Genomic DNA, 20,985 nt, shown 5'->3' on the forward strand with positions numbered 1-20,985 from the left:
CTGTGTTCAGGGCTGTATTTATCAAGCGCCTCAGAATCCAAGTCCAAATAAGTTTTAGTCTTCTCTCACTGAGGAACCTTGAAACCAAAGTTTAATTTTATGACTGGGCCACCACTGCATTGTTTCCAAAAAGACATTGTGAGGACACCAGTTTCTGCAGAAACAGCATGCGTTCTCTGCATTCAACACAAAGTCAGTTTCAGAAATTATTCTGTTTTTGTCAAACCGACCTTTTAAGCTTCATGTCATCCAGCGCTCACAAAACGTCTCTCCTCTCACAGAATATCTCAGTCTAACATATTAAAACTCCTCTGCAGCTCTAATAAATATCAGACATCATCATCAGAGTCATTTCACAAATTACTCCCAGTGCTAAAAGTAGGATCAAAAATGCATCACTCTGAGAATGTTTGGCTAGTTTGGAGTGACTGCATATGTATCTAGTTCAGTCTTGCAGTCCAGACACTCACCTGGTTTTCCAGGATCTCCTTGCTGTCCCAGGACTCCCACAGTGCCTCGAGGTCCTGGAGGTCCTGTAGCCCCAATTCCAGGAGGTCCTGAAGGTCCCATCTGTCCAAATAGCCCTCTGGGGCCAGTCTCCCCGAGCGGACCCCTGTCACCTTTCGGCCCCAGAGGCCCCTGAAAGCAGCATTAGAGAGAAACAACAAACCATCATCTACGTATCTGTTATCCAACGACAAGTTACAGACAGGACTGATCCTCTCTTGTCTCTGTACAGACACAGGATTGGATGATTTGTTGCCATGGAAACACACATCTCTCCCTCAAATGTAACAATGTGAAGGATCCTAAAATAATTTACTTTGACTGCATCTGGTGGTGAAGACACTCCTCTCTCAAAAAGGAAATTCCCTTTAAAAGGTACAGGAACTACAGTCAGGTGGGAACAGGTTTTTCTCTGTAATCATTCCTCCTGTTCTTAATGGACATTAACAGATCCCTTTCTAATGCGCTTCCAACGTAAGTGATCGGGGACAAAATCCACAGTCCTCGTTCTAAAATGTATATGAAGTTCATATTTCATTTCATATTTGAGAGATCTTCCACAGTTACAGTCCAGATTGGCTTGTAACATGCAGCAGTCCCTCAGGGCCTCATCTTTGAACGATGCATAGTAATTCCGAACATTAAAGGCTGTGATTCATCAGAGGGCAGAGCTTTAAAGATACAGTCTGTGAGTATGTGATGTTGGCCTACTGCAAACTCCACTTTATATTTATTGTGGATGTACTCATTACTGAACTCTGATCCACAGTAGCTTCTAGTATCATGGATCAGGACTGGTTGCTGAACTGGACTAGTCCAATATTTGTTGCCCTGAATGCATCTTTAGACTGAACTGGACTCCAGTGAAAAAAGTCAGAACAATAAACAAAGAACATCACACGTATTCCTACATACAGATATGGAAGAAACATGACTAAATACAGTTTTCACAAAGCCAACAGAAGAAGCCCCATCTACAGGAACCCTGATTTCATTGTGTTTCAGTGTTTTTGGTCGACCCCCCGCCCAGAGCCGGTCTGGACTGGACGGTCTCTGTACAAATAGACAGACTGGATGATGCATCTGATGCTCACAGGATTTCCTTTCTGTCCCAGGACACCTTTTGGTCCTGTAGCTCCTCGACGTCCATCTGTCCCCTCGAAACCTGGTGGCCCCGGCTCCCCCTGGTTCCCGTCCTCACCCTTCTGCCCCACCCTCTGCATAATCCCAGGGTCACCAACAGGTCCTGGAGCCCCCGGGAGGCCAGGGATACCAAAGGGGCCCTAAAGACAGAACAAGAGACAGTTATGAGGTACCTCAATAATCACACCTAAGGTACAATCTAACTATACAATCAGAAAGTTTTCTACCAGAACCTCTTGTGACTTACAGTTGGATTTACGCCAGTCTCTTTCTGATTGGATAGTAAATATGCAGCACTGTCAGGGTCAAAATTCATGTTTCAATATATGTGACTGTGTTGGAACAATTACTACATTTTCTTTGTTGTCAATCTATCACAAGATGCTCCAACAACTACAAATTCCTTCCTACTCACTAATTTTACCCAAATATTTTTCACAAATTCAGACACATTCATATAATATTTCACATGTTCAAAAATGTGATTTACATCTGCAGGCTGTGAAACAATTTGGTTCTTTTTTGAAGTAACAGGAAAGTGCCAAGCAAATGACAAATTTTTTATCATATTTTTTTATGAGCTAGAGAACTATGAAAAGATAGAGAGAGAGGGCATATTACGTGACTGAGTAGTTTCAGAAGAGGTAGTTCTTCAAGCCATTATTGAAGACAGAAAAGGATGCTGCTGACCTAATTGAGTTTGGTAACTCATTCCACCACCGAGGGAGTGCACAGGAGAGGAGTTTGGATTGAGATGTCCTGCCTCTCAGTGATAGACTAGTCGCTGTGCATTTGCAGATCATAGTTAACGAGAAGACTCATAAACCTGAATGAGGGGATTCAGTTGGGTGGGTTCTGTGTTCTATAGGCATTAGTGACTTGAATCTAATGTGAGCAACAACAGTGAGCCAGTGGAGGGTAATGAAAAGTGGGGTGACATGAGCTGTCTTTGGCTGGTTGAAGACCAGACGATTTCTTGCAGACTTTGTTGGTGAGAGTGAGGGGGAGCTGAGCTGGATACTAATGTTGTGCTGAACAGAAGGACTGGCTGGAACCACCAGGAATTCAGTCTTAGAGAGAATTTAGTTGAACATGGCGTTCCATCATCTTATCTCGTTTTGAGATATCATTGAGGCAGGCTTAGAGAGAGTTGGGTTGTCTGGTGGGAAGGACATATAGAGCTGGGTATCATCAGCATAGCAATAGAAAGAAAAACCAAGGAAGGTGGTATATATTGAGAAGAGTAGGGGATCAAGTACAGATCCTTGCCGTACCCCAGTGGAAAAAGACTGACGTTTGGACTGTTCTTCTTGCCATGCCACTTTGAAAGATCACTCTGTGAGGTAGGACTCAAACCAGAGTAGTGCTGTACTAGAGATGCCTAGTTCGGACAAGGGAGACAGGATAGGGTGGCCTAAACTTAGGAGGAGTGCAGAGGAACATGCTTTATACACCTTCAATGCTTGCAGCTTACCCCAATATTCCCCCGAAACTCACACTTGTGTAGAAAATGTGTAGCGAAAACAGGAGATAACAGAGCATCAGAAGAATCTACAGTTATCGTCTGTGATAAAAGAGTTCATGGAAGTGATCAGTGAGCTCACCTGTGGACCAGCTGGTCCTCCAATACCTTTGACCCCTTTGTAACCTTTGAGTCCTGGAAAACCGACTGAACCTGGAAACAGAATGACATCACAAAGACAGACAGGTGAGTTTTACGTGCTCGGCATCTGTACACTTAATCTGACTCTGGATCAGATCCTGTTCTGGTCACTGTGAACAGGTTTAGTTTCATTATTATTCAAATTTATCGTTCACAGCAAAAGTTTTCTAACTCCTGGCTATCTTCATATTGTGTCCTCTCTTTGAGACAACTTTTAGGAAATTAAATAACTTAAAACAAACTACTTTGGACCTTTATTTTAGACGGTAAGGCTAATGTCTAGCTGCCACTCTGTCAATCACAGGATTAATAGCTCATATAATCAGAGTAAAACATCTGTGAGTCAGATATGGTCTTACCTGTCACCCCGTCTTCACCTGTCTCTCCTGGTTTACCTGAAGGTCCGACGGGGCCGAAAACAACTTGACAGACCAAGCACACCTCCCCCTTCTCACCTGACAAACACAAATCAATCAATTATGGAAAACATATATATATATATATATATCTATATATAATTTTTGTTTTTTTCATTTCAGATTTTAATCAAATCAGAGGGTTTGTAAAAGAAACGGTTAACATCCCATTAATATCGCAGCTGTGAAGTTGAGCTCTGAGCAACTTTCAATTGATATTATATTGATAATCTATATCAGTGGTTCCCAACTCCTTAAGTTGGTTTGTATCTGTACCGTGACCTGATGTCTGAGGAAAAATTGGACCCTCAGGCTAGACCAGTTGTGAACCACTAATCTAGATTCTATTGACATGTGTGAGTGTGAATCAGTGTGTTTAAATATGGTAAAACATGTTGAGTGTTATAGATTCTGTTGTATTGAATGTGTGACTATCAGAACAAATAATTTTCTTTCTTTCTTTAAAATCCCATTCCAAACTTCCATTGAATATCTACTGTTTTAACCCTGAGTGAAGCTAAGGTCCAGACTACAGTAACATGACATCAGTGGACGAGTTTATCGTATATTATCATGTTATGTGACATGATCACTCCCCTTCCTCTCACCCACTCACCCCTCTCTCCGTCCTCCCCTCTAGTTCCAGGAAGCCCCATCAGTCCTATTGGACCTTTAGTTCCTGGAAGACCAACGTCTCCCTGCAGGAAATCTGACAGACAGAAAACAAAACTTTAATCAGACAGACTTGGAGTTGTTGGAAGGTGGATTTATTTTTTCTGTTGATGTTGCTAAGCTAGCAGTTTCCAGCTGCTTCAAGTCTTTGTGCTAAGCTAGGCTAACCACATGATGGACCAAGCTGACATCTTCTCATTCAACTCTTTCCTGAAGAGTCTAAACATAATCATTAAAATGTCTATTAATGCTGTAGTTAGATACGTTCATTAACAACATTTCTTCATTATGTTAATCGAAAATAATCCAGTCGGTATTACATTTCCTTCAAAACATATTTAATATTTATAAACGTATTACCTGGACAGAGAAACACAAACACACAAGAGGCAGAACATCACCTGGTATTCCTGGTTCTCCTGGTTCTCCTTCAACTCCACGACCTCCAGGGACTCCAGTCTGTCCAGGGGGCCCAATGAGGAGGGGCCCCTGCTCTCCTGGTTCTCCTTTGGATCCAGATGAGCCAGGCGGCCCCTGGGGGCCCGGTGGACCAGGGGGAGCCACACCTCAAGGGGAAAAGAACTTTTTTTCTTTATTTTGAGTCTCATTGTCATTACAGAGGAACTAAACTCCACAGGTTCAGGTTCACTTATTAAATTAAATATTTAGTTATTATTATTTGTTTGTATTACATTTACTTAATACAGTCATTGTGTTTCTCCATATCGTAATTTTACAATTGTGACCCTTTAAAGTAGTCAAATGTATGTATGTATATATACATACATTAAACATACACTAAATATCGTTTCCAAGTACTGTGATCTGATTACTGTTATTGATTATTGATTGTTATCTGATCATTAACCCAGTAAGTGTGAGAGAGAGCAGGTGGAGTGTACCTGGCTTGCCCTGCTGTCCAGGAAAACCAATGAGTCCTGAAAGAAAGCAGAGAAGAAGAACATTACTGCCTGAGGATGAAGAAACAGTCTGCTTACAAACAAAACATTTCTTTTACAATCACACAAAAGAATGATTCAACTAATATATACATGGACAGAGTTGTGAATAGTAGACAATCCTAAACATGTATTTCATTAGTTTATATTGGAACATCTTTGTATGGATAATTTAAACTGAACTAAAAGAGATAAATGAACAACTTATATTATAAATAAGATGTAAACTCAGCAAAACAAACCTTTATACCTTTATTATGATACTTTGAACTGGACTTCAGTTATTTTAGAAATACAATGAAAACCTCACACAAATAGAAAGTGATAAAAATATTGTTCTTTTTACAAAGTTTTCTAAATTAAGTCTCAAACACAAAATCTAGTCTTTGTGTTTTATGTTGGAGTCACATTCTGTGTTTACAGATTTCAGTCCTGGTTGATTTGGTGATCCTCCCTAAAGGTGGACTGCACCAGGAACAATGAAAACTACTATACAGAGACAAAACATCCATAAATAAGATCATATAACTTTAAAAAGTCTGACCCTTTTAACCCTTCATGTTGGTCTCTTTACTACCTTGTTCTCCAGGAGCTCCTGGAGGTCCGGGGGGCCCGGGGACACCGGTCTGCCCGTTCAGGAATCTGTGATTCCAGACCATCTGATAAAAACACACAAACACATTTAACACGTCTGTTGCGGGTTCACAACAGGCAAGAAGCAGGGCTGGACTGACCATCTGGCAGACCGGATGGGTCGACACAACCGTCTTTTTGTTGTTGAAGAATGATGATGATGATAAGATAACATAACATGATTGTAACCATGATGGTCAGTCACACTCGGTGTGTTTGTAGCATTGTTCCCTAAAGCTGTCACAACTTCGGCTGACTATTCTAACATTAACTAGCTAACGTTGGCGTAGGCTAAGCAGTGAATGGCAGAGGTCCATATCGTCTCATCATATTAAGAGTTCCCTTGATAAAGATGGGTGAAAGGCTGTATAATAGGTTACGTCTGTTACTAAGATGTATGCCTGCTTGTGTATAAGCCTACAGGAGGGAAAAATGTTTTCACTTCCATGTTTATTTTCAGGTATGTGGTAACTATCATGATATATATAATATGAATTACTGATCTCTGGGGTAATAATAGGTTGATCCAGCCATTATTGTAAATTCATCTATTAACTGTTTCATAATCAACAGCAGAGGATTCATCTATCAAAACAACTTAAACGGTCAACAAGTCAACAGGAAGAAGCAGCATATTTAATGATTCACCTTCTGTTTAAACCACAGCGTCGTCATCGTACAGGAGAGGAGCGTTGACTCACATCACTTTCAGGTTGGAAGGTGAATGAATAATTTATTATAAAATGGTATTTATTATAATATTCTGTCATATTCGTCCTGTTATGTAGTAAAAGTTTTTTATTAGAACTGCTTTGATGTCTGAGTTCATTGTTCTTTGACATTTTGTTTAAACATTCAGGTGATCTTCTTCACTCGATGCTCCGGTCGGTCCTACAGTACTACTCAAGATGGGAGTCTGCAGCTCTGATTAAAAACTGTTTGCTTGGTTTGCCAGTCTAAACAATATTTCAAGTCTTACCTAATCCTGTGTTGTTGTTGTTACTTCTGTGTGTTTTTGTTTTTATAAACCTAGCTCTTATTTTGGTAGAACTGGCCATCCTTCCTGTCAGTTACGTTAACATTTTACTCAGCAGAGAAAAAAAACAACAAAACAACAATCAAGACTTCAGACTCACCTCTCCTGGGAGACCTGGAGAACCACGATCACCTTTCTCTCCCTGAAAACACACACATCATGAACACTGTGACACAACTTAGTGTACCACTGCAGTAATACTTCCTGTGCCTCATACAGTACTCACCTTAGCTCCCTCGATACCTGGAGGACCGAGGTACCCTCGAACACCTGGGTCTCCCTGCAGACACAGCTCAAGTTCATTTTAATTCTACAGCCCAGAATCAGTGATCAGGTCTCTTACAGGCGGTCTTCACTGGATATGTTTCATTCATCCATCTGACTGCAGCAGAGACACGTCTATTTTCTATGAGATTCTGACTCCTAAAACTGACGTGAGGTCAGCTGATGGTTTCACCAGAAAATACTCACCACTCTGCTGGTCTGTTGAACTACAAAAACCCTGATCCTGCAGTGGAGCCTCTGTCTCTAACTAATGATCTTTGATCAGTAAAGACAGAACTTTAACCACACCACAGACAGGGGTCCATTTGGACTTGTGGATACTAAACCAGCTGGGGTGGTGCTGGTTTTGGATTAATTTTGGTTTTGGTTCTGGTTCTGAAGTGTACCTGCTCCACTACACCATGTGTGCTGACATCATGTGGCAACAAAGACCAGCCATTACCCGATGGACACTAGGATTTGGACTTACACACATCTGGCTTTTGGTTGTCCTTTAAATGAAGCAGAATGTTAAGCTAACATTAGCGGGTTGGTTAGCATTCCTGTTAGCTTAGCGTGTTACCTGTTCTCCCAGCTCTCCAGAGACTCCATCCTTCCCCGGTTTACCCTAAAACACCAAACAACATGTTAGACCAAGATTGCACCTGTTCAGGTCATAACCACAAAATTACACTAAACACTAAAAATATAACATTCAGATCAAAATCAATACATTTGGATTATAGATCCATGATATTGTAAATGAGCACTCAGGTCTCTCTCTCTCTTTCTTACTAGTGAGCCAGGATCACCTCGCCCGCCCTTCTCTCCTTTAATCCCCTGTTTCCCTGCCACACCCTGGAGGAGAAAACAAACGCACACAATAATTAACATCATTTGCCTTTGCTTTTGTGGATGAGATAAGTTAGTGATTGTGTCAGAGAGACAGACAGGTTGTCAGACTGTGAGACTTCTTCGACTTACAGAAGTTCCACGACAACCTTTCACTCCAACTTCACCTGGTTCCCCCTGAAACATAACAACAAAACATAGCAGTTGTTGAAAACAGGCAGGCAGATGTAAAGACAGACAGACAGACAGACAGGCAGGCAGACACACAGACAGACAGACAGACATAAAGACAAACAGACAGATGTAAAGACAGACAGACAGACAGACAGACAGGCAGGCTGGCAGGCAGGCAGGCAGGCAGACAGATAGACCTTCAGTTCTTTGGGTCCTTCAGCGTATAGTTTGATTCCTTTCTGTCCAGGGATCCCCGGTGGGCCGCGATCACCCTGAAAACCAAACCCAGCTGATGGTGATGATGATGGTGATGATAGTGATGATGATGATGATGATATTTCACAGGTTAGAAATGTCTGTTTTATATCACAGGTGTTTACTCACATTACAATCAGAGTGTGAATTACTAGCTGATGTGACTCTATGTAAATGTATAACCTGGGAGTTAGCATTAGCCTTAGCATTGGCATTAGGCTTAAACCCGGACCACATAGCTTACCCTCTGTCCTCTGGGACCTGGGATCACTGGACTGGGACCCTCCTGACCCTGAAACAAAAACACAGGATCATCAGGAAGTTGTTGTGTGAGATGTTGCTGTCCTGGGTGTTATGATTATGACAGTAGTTATGTTATTGAGCACACTGACCTTCTCTCCTGGTAACCCTGGCAACCCCAGACTTCCCTGAATTAAAAAACAAAAACAGCTGATTGACCCACTGATCTCTGTAAGCGTTTAAATAAAGTTTGACGGTTTTAGATCTGAAGCGTACAGGAAGTCCTTTGGATCCTGTTGGTCCTGGCAGGCCTGGTTCACCTGGATCTCCACTCAGCCCCTGCAACACAAACAGCCAATCAGAGCACACTCTCCACCAGCCAATCAGAGGAGTCTCTCTATCTAGAACAAATCTAAAGGTTAAAAATCTATTTTTCTCAGCTACAAACACTACAATAGCTTTTTCTGTGTTTATTGTACGGTTTACATTCAAAAAAGACAGTTTGTAATAAGTAATAAGTAACAACAATAATAATAAAATCAAATTTAAATTCACTCACATCTGTGAAAATATCAGACCAAATTTACTTTGATCAATTGACCACATATTCAAAATATAATTGTTAACAGTTAATTTAGTGACACAATAACAGCTATTAGATGAAAGTTCTAATAGTTTTGAGTCTGGATCATATTCTTATATGAAATGCATGCTGGGATGCTACAACTCAGCTACCAGAACATCAGAGTAAAACAGGCATGTGGACAGTGACTGATAACGTTTCACAAGAACTGAGTCAAGACCACGGACTAAGGAAGGCCGTTTGTGTTGTCAGAATGACAAAATATGTGACAGTGACCGACATTTTCTCCGGCTGGTCCTTGTGGTCCTACAGCTCCTTTGATATCCTGAGTGACAGGAAAGACGAGCGAGTCTCCCTGAAATCAGAAACAAACCGAGACAGAAACACTGTTAGACTTTTGCTAGTCTGACTCAACGGATGTAGCCTGCTAGGATAAGTCTGGCGACTATTTCAGTTACCAGACTTAACCCTTACGCTAACTGTGAAGAGGGTCTGGCTATGCAAGAATACACTGCTGCAGGCAAAAAATTGCCTGTAAAGAAACAGATGAGGAGCTCGATATCAGTTTTGTCTCTGTTTCTATATTTAAGGTCTGTTCAGTGTTTCCTATTTAGTCCTAAATGAGGCAGCGTTTGAGTTGTGGGATGATTATTTTTCACAGCAGTGGGTTTTAAAGAATAAAGATAAGAAATGTTTTTCAGGGGCGTCCTGTTGGCCAAGGGGTTCATTAAGCTGACCATGTAATGACCATTTCTGCAGTTTGAACCCAGCTGGTGGGCTTATGTTGCACGTCATTCCTCATCTCCCCAAATCTCTTATCTCCCTACTATCTCCACATAATAAAGGCAAAAATACCTCTGAAAGAATATAAAATGTATGGAGAAATAAATGTTGTTCTATGACATAAATTACTCCTTTAAATAGGTACGTAAATATCTCAATGATATGTACTGTAACTGTAACCTCTGAACTTTGAAGCTGTGCAGTGTTAGCTGATAGCTCTGCATGTGAGGTTCCAGTAAGGCAAAAACATTTTGTTATTTTACACCAACAAACAACAGAAAAACATCATCATCATTTATCATGACAGTATGTGAATGTGTTGAGGTGTGTTCTCTTACCTTTGCACCTCGCAGCCCTGGTTGACCCTGAAACACATGAACACAGTTAGCTTTAGCTTCTCTGAGCTATTTAGCCTAGCTTAGCTTCAGCCTGCAGTGATTAAAATGTGCTTCTCTAAATGACTGACGGGTAAACAGGAAGTCTTCACAGCATTCAATCACTGCTTTGTACAGGAAGTAGGACTTACTTGAAGGCCGACAGGTCCTGGAACCCCGGGGAAACCTGGGTAACCAACATCCCCCTGGAAGACACCAATCAAAACATCATTCAGTGTTTGTGTGGAAGTGATTTCTGTCTCAGGTGGATCACCTCTGAAGAGTCAGGAGGTGGGGTTTGAAAAGGATTATACACTCAGCCTTGACAGTTCTGGAACTGTTGTTGGAATAAATAAACTTGTAGTTTCACTTCATCGTCCACAAAACGTACTTGTGGTGCACCTCAGGGCTCGCTTCTAGGTCCTATTCCATTCTCCATTTACATTCTTCCACTTAGTCACATCATTTAAGGACATATTATGATACACAAGTGTATCTTCCTGTCCGCCTCTGTGACAGTAATGATCTGCACGACCAAATTAACCATTAGCTGCCTTTTCCTCCCTGTGCAATGTGAACAGTCTTTCTATGATGGAATATTATCCATTATTGGTCTCAGATTTTCTGTGACACAGAAGCACAAAACTGAAATATTGAAGGTCTTAAAACTGAAAGTTCTTTAAGCAGAGACCCTCTTCCAGGGCCCTAACATTAGGTAATACAGCAGAACCCACCTTCACATATCTGTTGTTATTGTCCTTAATTGGTCATATTACACAGCAAATTTCATAAATTCAATAAAATTATGCCAGAAACTTGGATTAATTTCAGGCAGGAAGGTTTCAAATCCCCTTTACCAAAATATGATGATTCAGTGTACAGAGCATCATCTCTACCTTTGTCCCATTGCATCCTGGGAGTCCTGGTCGGCCGATGGGTCCTTCATGTCCAGGGAGTCCCTAACAGTGTTTCAGAACATGATAATGGGTTATACATGTTCAACATTTTGTCTGTAATTGAATCTTAAAAAGTCATATTTTCTTTGAATGAGTGAGAAAATCGTTGTCTGTCAGATTATTTCAACTGGTTTCAAGTGAAGTTTAATTAGTTTTTTTCTACTGCAGCGACCTGCCTCATGTCTTTATGATCTCATTTATAGATAAAAAAGACTTGAGAAGATGGAGATTTTTTTGCAGTGAAGGTATGTGTAAACATCAGTTTAGCAGAGCATGATCACAGTCTAAATGATCGATGTGCTTTAAATTCTATTGTTCTTTATGCTCTCTGAATGTTATATAATGTTTCTTACAGGCAGTCCTGGAGGTCCTGGGAAACCTGGCTTTCCTGGAAGACCCTTGAAAATACAGAGAGACAGACTGTTACTGATGGACTGATGTTTACCTTCGTATGTCTTCATATCATCATCAGTCATACCCGAGAGCCTTTCACTCCTGGACCTCCTGCTGCTCCCCGTTCACCCTGAGGACAGAAACACAATAAAGGAAGAATCATTATCATTTATAATAAGACTATTCCGCTGAAAACACCTCTACAGATGTGTTGATACAGAACGTAGGCTGAGAGAAGCTGATACTGGTTTTGGGGCCTTGAGATCACACAGTGTCCTCTTCAGTCTGGACAGACGGACAGACGGAGGTTAGAGTTATCAAAACCTCCTGAATGAAGCGCTATGCTGTTGGTTTTAAAGTAAGTCAGTAAGTTTCATATAAAACACACAAGACGGGATGATGTCATTGTTGTGCAGGTCACAAGTCAGTCCGAACTCCTGGATATCAAGTCAAGACCAGCAAGTCCTAGACTTTGTGTTTCAAGTCCTAAACCAGCTGTCTGTCTGCTGGCCTGCTCTCACAAACACGCCTTTACCTCCTGCTCTGAAACCTGATTAGCTGCAAAACAGTCTGAAGTCACCAGATGGACCTCTGATACAGAATCAATGAGATCTGTAAATCATCTCTAAAGTCAATGTGTTCGAGCTGCAGAAAAGACCAGACCTGCAGTCATCAATCTGGAAACAAACAAATAAATGACTTTCTCCGAGAAAATAATACAACTAATCTGATGTTTGAGTTTTTGATTCAGTGAAATGAAATTTAAGTTTTAATAAACTAATGGAAGACGGCAGGAGATGATTCAGTTTGTTCACTGAAGTCATTAAACATCAGACAGACACGTCATGACCAGGAGAATAAAAGATTATTTTGTAAGCTGTTGACCGAGGAGAGAGCGTTGAGGAAATAATAATAACAATAATAATAAAATAATAATAATTTGACTGCTGTGTTCAGTTCGGAGGTTGTTACCTTTTCTCCAGGTGAGCCCTGGTGGCCCTCGTTGCCAGGGTAACCAATCACACCGGGACGTCCGTCATATCCTAGGTAACCAGGTTCACCCTGAGGAGGATGAAAACAGAAGTAGATCTCATGAGGTGTAGAACAGATTCTGGGTCAGTTCACCTGCTGTCCACGCAGAGGCAGTAAACTCAGGTAAACTCCGGTGATTCAGGTGTACATAGATTCTGGCTGAGGTCCAGGTGCATTCAGGTTCCTGAGAGAACAGACAGACGTTTCATGTTCAGCAGAGAGGAACCAGCCTTTATACTTCTGCTGAACACACCTGAGATCACAGAGTTCATACCTGGGTGGTCTCAGGTACCTGAAACACATCAGACTGTGGGGGGGGTGGGGGGTGGGGGGGTCCTCATAACACAAGTCAGTAGTTGATAAGCATTTTGTTTAGTTTACACCCAGAGGCCAGAGTTTTCTGGACCCCCTTTGCCCTGGGTTTTGCCTCTCAGGCTTCGTGCAGGTTCTTGTCCTACCCTCTGATTGGTGGAGGTTGTAACTGCAGCCTGAGAGGCAGACTGCAGACGTTACTCAAGGCTGAAAAAAGTGCTGTAAATATTTAAAAGAATAAAACTAAATGATAAAAACATTTAATCCATGATTACATTTACACTTAATATTCTCCTAAAAACACTAAAGATCTACAAAAATAAATAAAATAAACAAATGATGTGATTTGATTATGTACATCGATGAGACAGACAGATGTTCTGACATCGAGGTAACACCTGTGTTCCAGGTTGAGATCTTCTCACCTTTTGACCTTTGACCCCGTCACAGTGACAGAAAGACTTCCCGCTGCACTGACACACCTGCAGAGAGACAAGACAATATAAGATCCTTTCCCTTTAGAACAGAGACTCAGTCAAGGACCAGAGTCAATCCAGGTCCAGATTCTCTTCAGTCTGATCCGCTCCGGTACGTATGAACAACATGTCTGTGTTTACAACATTTACTCTTTGTGAACTTAAACTGAAGTTTAGACTGTTGTGTTGTCAGCGAGCATGCTAAGTCTAACCCTCGTAATGATCAGTTAGACTGATTCTCAGGGTTTAACTCAGACTGAACTTGATCTTTAAGGTCTAGTTCTGACAGTCTGGTTGCTGGTGAGCGTGCAGGTTTCCTCCTGACGTCCTGAAGTCAGTCGTCTGACCACTCCATCAGCAGGACGACATCGTTTGTCTGTTTCTTCAAATCACTGTTGGAAAATAAATCTGTTTATGATGGTTTGGTTAAGTTTGGGTTAAAATGAAGTTAGGAGACCTTCATCGTCATGGTTACAATAATAATCAGTTGTTTAATTTTTCTTTTTAAAACTATGTTTGAAACAGGAAGTGACAGCGGTCTCGGGTGTCATTGTTTCGGGCGTTTGCTTTCTATCAGTCAGACTGTCTGTCTGGTTTAAACCCAAACACCTTCATGGATCCTGCAGGTGTACCAGAGGTAAAGTTTAGTCCTGACTGAAGTCAATCTCAGGTTTAGACTGTCGTGAAGTCGTTCAGCATGTTTCTTCATGATGTCTTTATCTCTCAGACATTTTTCTGTGGGTTTAAACCCAAACACCTTCATGTATCCTGCAGGTGTAACAGTGCTCTTCCTGCGCGATAAACACAACCAGCAGACAGTCAGAGAGACAGGCTGATGTCGTCTTATCTTCATTCCTGTCTCACATCGATGCCTCGACACGTCCTACAGCAGGGCATCATGGGTAATGTTCTACATTTACGTTAATGTGAGGGTTCAGGGGTTTCACACAGACCTGCAGACTCTCTGAACTTCACATCAGATAATATCGCGTCAGACAACATGTTTGACCCTCATGACCTGCCATACAAACCTCACTGTGGGAGCGTCACAGGACAAACATTTATTCTATTGAACATTGTTTTATCCAACAAAGAAACTCAAAGAGAAACTCTTCATGTGTCAAATAAATAAACAACTAAAAGCACATAAGAGTACTGTATGAATAAAGTTGTTGCTATCAAAACGGAACAGAACGAACGTCTTTTATCCGACAGCTGCAGGTACCGAGTTTACATACAAAACATACCATGAACTTATAAAACATCATGGTTTATACGTTTTGTACATAAAATATATGAAACCATCCAACAGATAATAAATAAAGCCGTTCAAATGAGCTCCACTTCGACAGGAAACTGTTAATTACACATGAATGCATCAGTAATAATAATGATAGTAAAATCATTTTTCAGAATTATGAGTACTTGTGATACTTTAAGTACATTTTGCTGATAATAATTACGTACTTGTACTTAAGTAATGTTTACAATGCAGGACTTTACTTGCAACAGAGTATTTGGACAGAGTGGTATTGCTACTTTTACTTGAGTAAAGGATCGACACACACACACACACACACACACACACACACACACACACACACACACACACTGCATGCAGGTGCTGGTCTGAGCTGAGGGTCTATGAGCTCGGGGGTTTATTGATTGAGTGTAAACGTCTTCATGATTTATACAAACAAACTCATTTAAATGTTTTCATTCACACTTCAACTGCTTTCAGTCAGAGAGACGCAGGTTTTCCTTTTCACTGCAGCTCAGCAGATCAGACCAGTGTGTGTGTGTGTGTGTGTGTGTGTGTGTGTATTTGGGTCAGTAATAACAGCAGATCAGGACAAAAGGCTGAAACAGAAAACAGACGAACTAAAACAACAGACGGAGAGCAGACTGTCTGACTGACTGCACACAGACAGACAGACAGACAGACAGACAGACAGACAGGTTTTATTTCCTGTCTGACATTCTTTTTACATTTTTTGATTTCCGCAGTAAATAAAGCAGAACGCGTTCAGGTGAACCTGCTGATAAAACAGACCCCAGCTACACTTCGCACTATGGGAGGGGGGACACTGGGGGGACCTGCAGGGTCACATGACCCACAGCCAAAGGTGTCAGAGGCTAAAACCTGATGAAAAGTTCACAAGACAGTGACTGTCTGCACTTGTATGACCAATTCATCCATCAGCTGCAGAGACATTTCACTGAAAAACACAACTCTGACCTGATGGTGGCGCTAGACGAAGAGTCAGAGGATCACCAAAGTTATTACAGTTCATCCTGAGGGGGACATGAAGGTCTGAACCACCTTTCATCACAATCCATCCTACAGCTGTTTCAGTCTGAACAGAGTGACAAACAGATGTAACACACACACACACGTCCTAACGTTCGTCTCTGAAACTGAGGCTGGTATGAAAATGGATGCCTGAGGAGGCTCTGAGGGATCTCCAGGGAAACACCAACAGAGAACTGAGACACATCAGACCACCTCCCAAAGAAAAGATCAAACATGAGCTGGAGCAGAAGTGACGGACGAGGAGGGGGCAGGATGGATTATAGATACAGGCATCATCTTCAAACAGCTGATCTAAGACATGTAATAACAGCTCACACAGTCCGCAGTTAACATGCTAACAGGTTAGCTCACTAGCAGCAGTGCTAGCTCAGTTAGCCCCTTTAGTTATGTGGTTATAGTGGTCTCTCAAGTCTCCTAAAGACACACTGAACACAAAGAAGTCTGGAGTAGGAAAGGGAGAAGGAAGGAGGCCGGGGAGACATACTGAGCATGCTCAGATACATTACTGACTGACGGTGGCCTCTCATTGGTTAAGAATGATAAACAGCCAATCAGGAAAATGTGGAATATCTGAATTCAGATGTCTGCAGACGGATGGATTTAACGGGTCTGAAGTCCACAACTTGTCTAGTCCAGAACTCACCAAGACCTGAGCTCAGCAGGACCTGAACTCAGCAGGACCTGAACTCACCAGGACCTGAACTCACCAAGACCTGAACTCAGCAGGACCTGAACTCACCAAGACCTGAGCTCAGCAAGACCTGAACTCAGCAGGACCTGAACTCACCAAGACCTGAACTCACCAAGACCTGAGCTCAGCAAGACCTGAACTCACCAAGACCAGAACTTACCATGACCTGAACTCACCAAGACCTGAGCTCAGCAAGACCTGAACTCAGCAGGACCTGAACTCACCAAGACCTGAACTCACCAAGACCTGAACTCACCAAGACCTGAGCTCAGCAAGACCTGAACTCACCAAGACCAGAACTTACCATGACCTGAACTCACCAGGACCTGAACTCAGCAGGACCTGAACTAACCAGATCATAATTTTAGTCCACTATAGAGGATATGATCATCAACTCTTTCTTCTGAATGCTCCAAACAAACATGGCCGCCTCTCGTCAGCGACAGACTCAAATCAAAGTCAGAGACTTTATCATCATCATTAGTATTATTAGCTGTAGTGGTTTACTAATAACAACGACGACGCAGTGTCACAGTGACACTGACTTCACACACACACATACACACACTGATCTGTCTGTCTGTTACCATGGTGACCCCCCCCCCCCCCACACACACACACACACAGACTATAAGGCAGCAGGTGAATCCAACCAATCAGAGTTATTGATCACCTCACACGCAGACCTGTTAACAGGATGTGATGAAATGATCAATAAATAAAATGAATAAAAATCTGACTCACAGTGACATTTACAATAAAATATGTAAACTATAAAAAAATCAAAATTCTTGCAGATTTTCACAATAAGAGTCCCGCTCTGAGCTGAATGTAGATCTGAAGCAGTTCAGTCTCTGATTGGATCTCAAAGTTTCTTCTCTCAATAAAAGCGGATGAAGCGCTCACCTGCACCCTCTCACATCATCCTAATGCACTTCTATTAACCATCATCATCATCTCTCTGTGTGTCGGGGTGTGTTCACTCACCCTCTCGGCGTGTCCCGGAGCGGCGGAGCAGCAGAGCATCAGAACCAGCAGCGGGACGATCCTCCGCCTCAGGCCGTCCGGAGCCTCCATATAGACGTGCACACCGCTGCAGAGTCCCCGCTGATGAGACTGACTCCAGGCTGAACTCAGAACGGCTCGGCTCGGGCTCCTCTTGTCGGTTCGGCTCAGTTCGGCTCAGTTCGGCTCGGTTCAGTCCAGAGGGGGTCCGTGCAGCTGATCCTGTCGGGCCACAGCAACCGGCTGCGGGATGGAGAGAGAGAGACAGTCCGCTGACTGAGGAGTCAAACCCGCAACACTCAGTACAAGACTTCCGATTTACGTTTTTCAAAATAAAAGCCTACCTTCGCAGAGCTCTGATGACGTTACTTTATTGGCTTAAATATCACAGTACAAATATATAAACTGTGAAATTCAGAAACGTACTTACATCTCAGAGGTAAAAATTGTAATTTTCACTGTGTTGCATTTATCTGACAGATGATTGACTTATTAAATATGATGCATTGTTTTAGATTAAAGGCCCTGCAAGTTTGCAAAACTAGATATCAGGTACTAATGAGAACAATATACTTGTGTTGGAATACAGGAGAGCCCCTGAAATTATTATTTATGATCTTGTTTGACAGTTGTTGTTTTTAGTGACACCGGTGGCCGTGTAGTGAACTGCAGTCAGCGTCGTGCTCACAGTCTGGAGGCGAGTGAGCCGACGCAGTGAAGTGACACCAGACTGATTTACAATCATATTTAGAACAATGTTACTGTCTGTAATGTTCCTATATTTTATTTGGACATTGGCTCTGTGATACAAACTAGCTTACTCTTTGCAAATTACTTCATCAGCTAACGTTACGAAGCAACCAACACCAGAGCCATGCTGTATAGCTAAGTTACAGCTAGCAGGCTAACCTTACCTTAGCTTGGGTTAACTACAGTTAGCTAGTTGGCTGTCAACAATACTCTGTTTTATTCGCAGTGAACTGAATCTGAATCGCTCGAACAAAACAAGACGTTTAGAGACGTCACTTTGGGCTGAAAGTTGTCATTATTTATTTTTCTTCTATGTCTCTTTATTTTATTTCTTGTGAAACACTTTGTGATGTTCTGAAACTTCCTTACTTGTTTTCTGACATTTTGTAAACTAAAGGATTAATAGATTAATTGCATTTGAATCATGAGATTAATGAAAATTGTTGTTAACTCTATTTTTACGATCATTCTGCTTCATATTTTATTCTTGTAGCATTATTAATCTTCACATTCAGCTTACAGCTACAAGAAACCTTCATGTCTCTGAAGACGATGTAATAGAGACTAAACGGTCCTGAAGGAGACATGAAGGCTCCCAGTTTTTATCACCTGTAGACGAAGAAAAAGTCGACATTTAAGAAAGACGGTGAAATCGACCTGAACTGAACTGTTGGATTCTGAATAGTCACGTGTTGTTTTAATAAGTGTTTCTGTAAAAAGGTAAAAAACAAACTGTTGATAAAGTTTAGTTTAGTTTTAGGTCTAATTTTTCATTAGATTTTCTTTAGTTTGCACCCAGTGAGTTTCTCTTGTATAAATAAAGGTTTCAATCAATTCAACGATCGAATAGTTCTTTATTTGATGAAATAATATCTTATCTCCTAAAAAATATTTTCATCAGTATTTCTCTTATTTCTGCAGCGGCAAGCCGCTTTTATTTTGGAGCGCGGGGCCTGCGGACCGGAAGTGTCGGTGTGTGCACCTGCAGGTATTTGCTGCGGGTTGACAGGTGTGGAGTTGTGTGTGCAGCGGAGCGCTGCGGCTTCAGTTTAGCGGATAAAGTTGAGAGTTTTCTGTCCGTGTGTCTCTGACATGAAAGCCGCGTGAAGCTTCACACGGAGCGCGAGACCTTCAGGTAAGTTAAGCTGTGTGTGACTCACCTGAGCTGCTTGTTTTCCTGCTGTGGGATGTTTGAATGAGCCGCTGCAGCTGCTGCTGACCTGAATCCTAATCAGCTGTTTAACCGTTAATTTACTCTTAATTAGCTGTTAATTAAGCTCTAATTAGCTGCTGACGTCAGCGGTTTAATTAACGTTAAAGAGCCGCTGATGAAGCTGAAGAGGGGGAGAGGAGTAACGGAGTACTTTTACTCAACTACTGTACTACAGTCCAGTGGACTGCTGCTGCTGCTGTACTGCAGTATTTAAATACTGTAAAACTAAAGTTGTTAGAAGTCCGAAAGAGAAACTTTACATCTTCAACAGAAGTCCTGAAAACTTGAATCTTGATCTCAGGTTGTGTTAACTTGTTTATTTAGACTCTTCGAGATCTTTTCTTCCAGTAAAATACCACAGTTTAAACGTTACAAGCTAAATTCGTGCATTCATACGATTTATCAGCAAAATGTACTTGAAGTAAAAGTACTTGTTATGCAGAAAATAACTTTTGAAGTGTTCTAATAAATTGGATTATTAATCCTGATGCATCAACATTTAAACTGCTGATTGTAACTAGTTTAAATACTGTTGGGAAGTTTAATATGAATCATATTTTCATAACTTGATCTTGGTGCATCGTAGTACAATATTCCCCCCTGAAGTGTAGAGAAGTAGGAGTATAAAGTGGTACTTTAAAGTACAGTACTAGAGTAAATGTACTTACTTGTCTGTCACAGACTCATTAACAGTAATCAGCCTGTAAGTTTGTCAGCTGTCTTTTACTTTTTGTTCCTTCTCTGTGCTGCATGATGTTTGTTTTCACAGTCATCAGCTGAGGGAGGAACGTTTCTCACTTCATGCATCAGATCTCTATCTGATTTCATAAAATGCTTCTTGGATGCATTTAAGTGTAAATGCATCCAAGAAGCATTCAAGACGGATTGAAATATGATCTTTTAAATCAGCTCTGGGTTAGGTTGAAGACTCACTCTAACCAGATGTTGAAAAGGTGTAAATGCATCTGTCTCTCCAAAACACATCTGTAATCGTTCCTCCCTCCGCAGTGTAACTGTGTCGGTCAGCAGTCTGTCTGAAGCCTTCATGCAGCCACAGTCTGTGTCCTCCGTCCTGCTGACCAAGAAAAACAGCTGCAGATATACCATCAAACACAACCTGATCCCTGATCAGGTCAACCACTGATTGATCCTTATGGGTGAGGGAGTATTGATCTATGGGTGAGGGAGCATTGATCTATGGGTGAGGGAGTATTGATCCTTATGGGTGAGGGAGCATTGATCTATGGGTGAGGGAGCATTGATCCTTATGGGTGAGGGAGTATTGATCC

The 20,985-nt window shown here is 41.6% G+C and overlaps 2 protein-coding genes across 3 annotated transcripts in view; one reads left to right on the top strand and one right to left on the bottom strand.

The window, feature by feature from the left end:
• The window catches only part of col4a3 (collagen, type IV, alpha 3), a 33,074-nt gene extending 15,119 nt beyond the window's left edge, over positions 1–17,955 (bottom strand). For both annotated transcript variants that reach the window (XM_070905487.1, XM_070905488.1), the window contains exons 1-26: positions 17,716–17,955; positions 13,673–13,729; positions 12,876–12,965; positions 11,989–12,033; positions 11,864–11,908; positions 11,451–11,513; positions 10,707–10,760; positions 10,519–10,545; positions 9,678–9,752; positions 9,091–9,153; positions 8,967–9,002; positions 8,819–8,866; positions 8,517–8,591; positions 8,278–8,322; positions 8,089–8,151; positions 7,877–7,921; positions 7,256–7,309; positions 7,130–7,171; positions 5,938–6,019; positions 5,304–5,339; positions 4,803–4,967; positions 4,346–4,438; positions 3,673–3,768; positions 3,255–3,325; positions 1,602–1,790; positions 471–639 (exon numbers count right to left, since the gene is read on the bottom strand). In XM_070905487.1, the coding sequence (XP_070761588.1) occupies positions 471–639; positions 1,602–1,790; positions 3,255–3,325; positions 3,673–3,768; positions 4,346–4,438; positions 4,803–4,967; positions 5,304–5,339; positions 5,938–6,019; positions 7,130–7,171; positions 7,256–7,309; positions 7,877–7,921; positions 8,089–8,151; positions 8,278–8,322; positions 8,517–8,591; positions 8,819–8,866; positions 8,967–9,002; positions 9,091–9,153; positions 9,678–9,752; positions 10,519–10,545; positions 10,707–10,760; positions 11,451–11,513; positions 11,864–11,908; positions 11,989–12,033; positions 12,876–12,965; positions 13,673–13,729; positions 17,716–17,805 (1,918 nt within the window). In that variant the 5' untranslated portion in view covers positions 17,806–17,955. The remainder of the gene's footprint in view (positions 1–470; positions 640–1,601; positions 1,791–3,254; positions 3,326–3,672; positions 3,769–4,345; positions 4,439–4,802; positions 4,968–5,303; positions 5,340–5,937; positions 6,020–7,129; positions 7,172–7,255; positions 7,310–7,876; positions 7,922–8,088; positions 8,152–8,277; positions 8,323–8,516; positions 8,592–8,818; positions 8,867–8,966; positions 9,003–9,090; positions 9,154–9,677; positions 9,753–10,518; positions 10,546–10,706; positions 10,761–11,450; positions 11,514–11,863; positions 11,909–11,988; positions 12,034–12,875; positions 12,966–13,672; positions 13,730–17,715) is intronic.
• A 1,591-nt stretch (positions 17,956–19,546) lies between these two features.
• Positions 19,547–20,985, top strand: part of col4a4 (collagen, type IV, alpha 4) — a 37,756-nt gene continuing 36,317 nt past the window's right edge. Inside the window, exon 1 of the mRNA XM_070905473.1 lies at positions 19,547–19,618. The gene's annotated coding sequence lies outside the window, so the exon portion shown is untranslated. The remainder of the gene's footprint in view (positions 19,619–20,985) is intronic.

This window comes from Enoplosus armatus, chromosome 5, assembly GCF_043641665.1.
Source record: "Enoplosus armatus isolate fEnoArm2 chromosome 5, fEnoArm2.hap1, whole genome shotgun sequence".
NCBI classification, from domain to species: Eukaryota; Metazoa; Chordata; class Actinopteri; order Centrarchiformes; family Enoplosidae; genus Enoplosus; species Enoplosus armatus.